Source organism: Microtus oregoni, unplaced genomic scaffold, assembly GCF_018167655.1.
Source record: "Microtus oregoni isolate MIOR12 unplaced genomic scaffold, Mior012 000000F_ref0000247, whole genome shotgun sequence".
Taxonomy (NCBI): domain Eukaryota; kingdom Metazoa; phylum Chordata; class Mammalia; order Rodentia; family Cricetidae; genus Microtus; species Microtus oregoni.
The window spans coordinates 41,321,591-41,328,497 of NW_024543059.1; the positions used below are offsets into that span (position 1 = coordinate 41,321,591).

General features: G+C 41.5%; 1 protein-coding gene across 1 annotated transcript; it reads left to right on the top strand.

The window, feature by feature from the left end:
* The first annotated feature begins 521 nt into the window (after window positions 1-521).
* LOC121462295 (mas-related G-protein coupled receptor member B4-like) lies at window positions 522-4,967 on the top strand. Its single transcript, XM_041673850.1, has 2 exons — window positions 522-553; window positions 3,953-4,967. Exons 1-2 carry the CDS (start codon window positions 522-524, stop codon window positions 4,965-4,967), a joined length of 1,047 nt encoding a protein of 348 aa, XP_041529784.1.
* Window positions 4,968-6,907: the final 1,940 nt, after the last annotated feature.

Here is a 6,907-nt window from a genome sequence, read left to right on the forward strand (position 1 = left end):
TAAAGCTTATATAAATTTGTCACTAACCCTTTTTACTTCTTTAAAATCATTCATGATTTTAAAATTTAGACTTCTGAGTTCATTGTCTGGTTTTACATGAGTCTTATATCTCTGGATCTATTATTGAAGTGATATTAACCTTTGGCAGAGTCATATTGCTTGTTCTTTGAAATTTTTTTTGTTTCTGAATCACAATTTGTGCCCCTTTGTGTTGGATAACACTTCGGTGAGTGAATAGCCTTTGTTCAAGATCCCAATCCCCAGGAACACTCAAAGGGAGAAAGAAGACCAACTCAACACAAAAACCAACCTAATATTTGCATGAGAAAGAAAAGAAGAGCAGTTTAAAATAACTGCACTCCTAATACTAACAAAGATATGATAATATAGAAAAACTGGGAAGTTCAGGTTAATTAAGAAAGTACTACAAAGCAGTTGTGTGCCTTGTGGTAAAGAAAGAAGCAGCAAGATTGGAAGGAGAGAAGTGTATGGGATGAGGTTAGATGTTGCAAAGAGGAATGATGATCATGAAGAGTATAACCCAGGTACGGAGGTACAGAAAAGCACAACAATAAATGTTGACAATAGTCCTTCATTGTTGGTAAGCTGAAGAGTGGATGCTTTGTTGCTCTTCTCAGTCTTCTGCTTCTGAAGCTCAGTAGGTTTGAACAGTTGGGTTCTGATCCTTTTTCATTGTCAGCTCTCAACAGCCCAAGCCAGGATCAACCGTATTGGGCCTAAACTGCACCTTACATCATTCCCAGCCACTGTGGGAGGGCTAACACAGGGAACTTTGCTAGTCTGAGTTCTCATGGTGATCTCTCTGATCTCTGTTCCGGTGAAAAAGCAGCAGGTACAGGAACAGTCCTCATTCAAATCCCACTGGCCAGTGCGGTAATGGGAAGTGAAATACCAGGGCATATGTGCTTTCTCAGAATTCCTCTGTGACTCTCAGAAGGGGTGAGAAGAATCTATCAAAAATATATGGACAGGTGAGAGTGAAGTAAAACACTAAGTGATCCTGCCTGCCTCAACCATGCTGATATTGGTTTATGGGCCTGCTTGTATCTACATACATCTTCACTGATCTTCCTAGAGGATGGCACGGTATTCTAAGACCAGGTACTTTCTATTCCCTTTTTTGTCTAGCCCACACATCCTATCCCATTGGCCTGTGCTGTTTTATCTACACAAAACCTCAGCTAGCTCTCAGTACACACATTGAATCTATCAAATGTCTAACCTCGTGTCCGAAATGCTTCTGGCTCACAGATACAACTATATATTGGACATTTCTGGGTTGCAGAATGATAACAGCTGTCATTATTCATCTCTGTGGCTTAAGAAATTCTTCAAAATCACTAGAGTTTTCCCCTGAAGAAATTATTAGTGATTATGATTTCTTCATATTGACGTGTTTCTTGGTATTGAACTTGTTTTAAAACATTTGTATAATGATTACTTTAAATTTTCAACTACATTTGAGCTCTTTTTAAATATTTATTTATTTATTATGTATACAATATTCTGTCTGTGTGTATGTCTGAAGGCCAGAAGAGGGCACCAGACATCATTACAGATGGTTGTGAGCCACCATGTGGTTGCTGGGAATTGAACTCAGGACCTTTGGAAGAGCAGGCAATGCTCTTAACCACTGAGCCATCTCTCCAGCCCCTACATTTGAGCTCTTGATTCATTCATTAATTCATTTATCTGTTATATTTATTTTTTTCTTTTTATTGAAAATAGATTCCTTTCTCTTACAATGCATCCTGACCACAGTTTCCCTTCCCTCTGCTCCTCTCAGCTCTCACTAATCCCTCTTTCCCTCATATCCACGCCCCCTCCATTTCCTCTTTAGAAAATAACAGACCTCCAGTAGAGACATCCAAATAGGACAAAACAAAATACAATAAAACAAGGCAAAATCCCTCCTATCATGGCTGGACAAGGCAATCCAATAGGGGAAAGAGTCCCCAAAACAGGTAAAAGAGTCAGAGATACACCTGCTCCTACTTTTAGGACTCTCACAAAAACACCAAACATTCGGAGCACATGTGCAGAGGAGCTGGTACAGACCTATTCAGGGCCCACACTTGCTGCTTCAGTTTCTATGAGCTCATGTTAGCCTTGCTGAGTTGATTTGATGGTTCAAGTTCTCCCAATGCCTTCCATTCCAATTGACTCCTGAAATCTTCTGTTCTCCTCTTCTCTGCAGTTCCAAAATCTCCTAGTAGAAGGAACCAGTGGAGACTTTCCATTTGGACTCTTTCTCTGTATATTGCCTGGTTGTGTGACTCTCCATCTCTCCAATCTGCTGCTGGAAAAAAACCATCTGATGATGACTGGACAAGGCATCAGTCTATGAGTATAGCAAAATATGATTAGGAGTCATTTTACTGATTTTTTTTCTATCGTGTTTGGTTCTACCTCAGGTCTCTGGGCTATCCAGGTCTCTGGTTCCTTGCCATCCAGGAAGTGTAGGCTATGAGTTCCCTCTCATGGCATGGGTCTCAAGTTAAATCCAAACTTGGTTGGCCACTCCCACAAGTTCTGGGTCTCCATTGCCCCAGCACTTCTTGCAGACAGAACCAATTGTAGGTTGAGGGTTTTGTGGCAGAGCTGGTATCCAGGATTCACGTTCTGTAAGCTGCAAAGTACCTTTCACACCAGAGAGATGATAATGTAGGGGTGAAGTCTCCATGTATGCACCAGCTAGACCTCTCTACATTCAAAGAGCTGTGTTGATGTTGTTCTTGGCGATAGAGCCCTATTGTCAGTTTTCAGAGAGTGACCTGTCCTACACCTGAGGTGTTTAGGGATTTCCGTCAGATCTCCATGGCCAACAATTAAACTGGATGCAACCCAGTCCCGCCATGACTAGAATCCTTGCCTGGCTATAAAAGATAACCAGTTAAGATTCCATGTCTTTCATTACTAGGAGTTCTCGTCAGGCTCACCTTCAGAGCTTCCATGAAGTTTTCATTGCAACAAGTTTCCACAACACCATCAAATGCCTGCAACTACAGATGTCTCTCCCAGCATTCTCTCCTTCCATCCCTTCCACACCCAACCTAATCCCTACTGCTCTCTTCCACAACTGTCCTCAGTCTACCACCAAAACTCTATTTTATTTCCCTTATCATGGGGTTCTATGCATCCTCCTAGAGCCCTCCTCTTTGCCCAACTTCTCTGAGACTGTGAATTGTAGCCTGGTTATCATCTACTTAACAGCTAACGTTGAGTCCTTTTGCCTGAAAACTTCATGATGTCAGGTTTTAGCAGTTGTGTGATCCAATACATTCAAGGCTGTTGCCCATTTAATCCTTCATTTGTTACATTTCTTAACTGCCCACTGTGGCCTCTGTAGAGAGGCAAACACTTGTGATATAGTAACAGACAACAGAAAAGTCTTGCTGTCTTCAAGGCCTCTCTGCTTTCTAGTTTCAAAAATGTGAAATGGTGACCAGCTCTTCTAGCCCAATAACTCTGGCTGACCCCACAGAGGTCATAGTAACCAGCCCATTCCCTTCTTGACTCTCATACTTGACTCCATTTTTCCCCATTGGAAGACCTCTCTCCCAGTGACTAAAGGCGGCTATTGTTCATGCTGGGACTTCTATGCTTCTCACCTGAGGAAAAACCTCAGCCTCAGGACAGAGGGCAAATTGTGCTCAAAGCCCTGTCTTGTTCTGATACAGCATAGGATGCTGAGTGGCTGTACTGGAGCAATCAGCGACTCCAGCGTGGGTAGATGATCTGGTTTGCAGGTAGTCCAAGTCAATGAAAATGTCATTTGGAAGTAGTTGCTAAAATTTAAGATTTGACAAATGTCTGTAAACCTGTTTCCTCCTCCTCCTCATGAATCAGGGTCAGTCATTCCCACAGAGCAGAGTTAACCTGAAAACCAGAAAGTATACAGCAAATGCTTATGTCTTGTTTTTCATTTTAGGGACAACATTGGAGAATTTCTAAGCATGGGTTCAGCCACCCCAGCTACCAACTGGACTAACAACACAGCAGTGAATGAAAGTGTCTACAATCAATATTTAGACTGTTCTATGTATGGTACAATGCTCTACACACTGAATATTCTTACTGTCATCATTTCCCTGGTCGGGCTGGTTGGAAATGCCATAGTGCTTTTCCTTCTTGGCTTCTGCATGCACAGGAATACCTTCTCTGTCTACATCCTCAACCTTGCCGGGGCTGACTTCCTCTTCCTCTGCTTTGAGACTTTATATTCCCTGGAGAAGCATTTCAATGTCCATGGCATCTACATTGATATACCCAACTCTTTGAATATTTTGCTCAATTTTGCTTACCTTGCAGGTCTGAGCATGCTCACTGCCATTAGTGCTGAGCGTTGTCTCTCTGTTGTGTGTCCCATCTGGTATCGTTGCAGACGCCCAAGACACACATCAACTGTCATGTGCACTCTGCTCTGGGCCTTGTCCCTGCTGTTGAGCCTCCTGGAAGGGAAGGCATGTGGCTGGATTTATGGTTTTGATTATGGTTGGTGTAAGAAACTAGATTTCATCACTTTTGCCTGGTTAGTTGTGTTAATTGTAGTCCTCTTAGGGTCAACCCTGACTCTGCTCATCAGAATTTTCTGTGACTCAAGACGGATACCAGTGACCAGGCTGTATGTAACCATTGCCTTCACAGTGCTGGTCTTCCTGCTCTTTGGCTTGTCCTATGGGATCTACTGGTTTTTCTTATTTTGGACTGGGATAGTTTTCATCTGCATTGGTTTTGAAATGTCATCATTTTTATCCTGTGTTAACAGCTGTGCCAATCCCATCATTTACTTCCTTGTTGGCTCCATCAGGCATCACAGGTTACAACAGCAGACTCTGAAGATGCGTCTGCAGAGAGCCATTCAGGACACTCCTGAGGAGGAAGTTGGAGTGAGGGGCTCTTCAGGAGAGCCTGAAGAGCAGGAAACAGTCTTGTTCAGCAGTTGAGAGTTGCTTTGCTCATACAGAAGTGGGTATGAGAGACAACTTTGTTTTTATCCATATGGGCAATTTTGATAACATTTTCAATTGAATACCTTACATTATATATGTTGAAAAGAACAATTATTCTTGTGAAATTTGAATGAGACAAGACTATTCAATCAGGTACTGCTTGCAGCATCTCTGAAGTTGCAGCTCAGGACCAGAATTGCTCCCACTGTGGAGAATCACAACCCCTCGGGGGAAGTCTTAAGGCCATGAAGGAAAGGTCAATTTTTTTTTGGTATTGAACTTGACAATGATTAAATTAATGTTATATTTTGCACTTATATTCTGTTTGTAACACTTTTGTCTCAAACTAATTGAGTAAAATTGCCCACGATCCCAGTCTCTTTTAATTTCTGAAGGCTTTAGAATATGTGTATAACCTTAAAAGTATCTTGTATAAATTACTTAGCAAACAAATATGCAATCTTAAGACAACCTGTTAAATTTGCCTTAACTAGATTAGAATATTCACATTCAAGCTGGTTGTGCCCACTATTTAAAGCAGGTTTTATAATCAGATATATTAACATCTCTGCATGCTTGAAGGTGAATGTAGACTGCCTTCCTGTGGTTTCCTTTCACTATGCCTTGCTTATCAATCCAAGGACATGGTTCCCTCTTCTCTGTATGTATTCATTTTGATCCTCCCTCTCTGGGAACCATACTTCATGACAAAAGTTTTCAATGGTTCCACTAGCCTTCATTTCTTTTCCACAGAGTCCCTGTCAGATTTACATGGTTCCCAGGTGCTGATAGCATTGTCTCTGGTAGCCTTTCTTCTGCATCTTTGATTCCTGAAACATAAGTAGCTTAGGCCAGGCCCATTGCTACCTGTATTCCACCTTGACTGATGTCCAATGGCTCCGTCATCTCCACTATCCTGAAATTTTCACTGCAACTAAGACATCACCTTTCTTTCTTCACACAGTCACCCAGGAGCTCTTCTCAGGTACTCCAGTCCTCACCACTGCTGACCTCTATGTCCCCTCCATCTTACTTTTTCCATTCCATCAAAACCAGCACTATGTAGAAACCAATGCCAAGTTCTGACACCAGTTGGAGATGTAAAAAAGTCTCTTGAACTACAGTGTATGAGGTCCTTTACATGGCCCCTCAAAAAAACTCTTCCCTATTTTTCCAGTGCAGAGCTCAGGGCATTCTGTAATGACTCATCAATTAATGTTTCTTTAAAATCTACATTCTGCTTACCAAAATTTGAAGCTTGCCCATACACCTTTCCTTCATCAAAGAAGCAGTCCGTTATCTTTAAATTCAATTTCTCAGAACAAGAGTAAAATGATGTCAGTATTTTCAAACAGAGTTTTCACAGGCATAGTCCCTAGCCCAGATTCTGTCAGAGTCCTTGCTCCACTCTGAGACCTCAGAACCTGAGTCTTAACTTATGTACTATTCTCATAATTTATTTTTCCCATGCTCTTCTATATTCCTTTCTGATCCCATGATACAATGCTCTTACCAAAAGAATATTAGAGAAGGAAAGACTATATGGCTTATACTTGTGGTCAGAGTTCGTTTTTGAAGGAAGTCAGGGCAGGTATTGGAAGGCAGAAACCACTGAGGAACACTAGTTATTGGCTTGCTTGCTCACTCTTTTATACACCCCCAAACCACTTGCATAAGGTTCACAGTAGGCTAAGTCCTAACCATCAATTAACAAATAAGATAGTACCTCACATACACACCCATAGCCAAACTGAATAGATAATTCAGTTTGAGACTTCTGTTTTCACGAGATCCCATGCTATGATAATACAATAGTTTACTAACTCGGATATTTCAGCACTTGTCAACTTGACACACAAACACTTCACTTTTAAGCTACAATCTTTCAATTCTCTGCTGCCGAGATTACATATTAGGCTCACATGAAACACAGA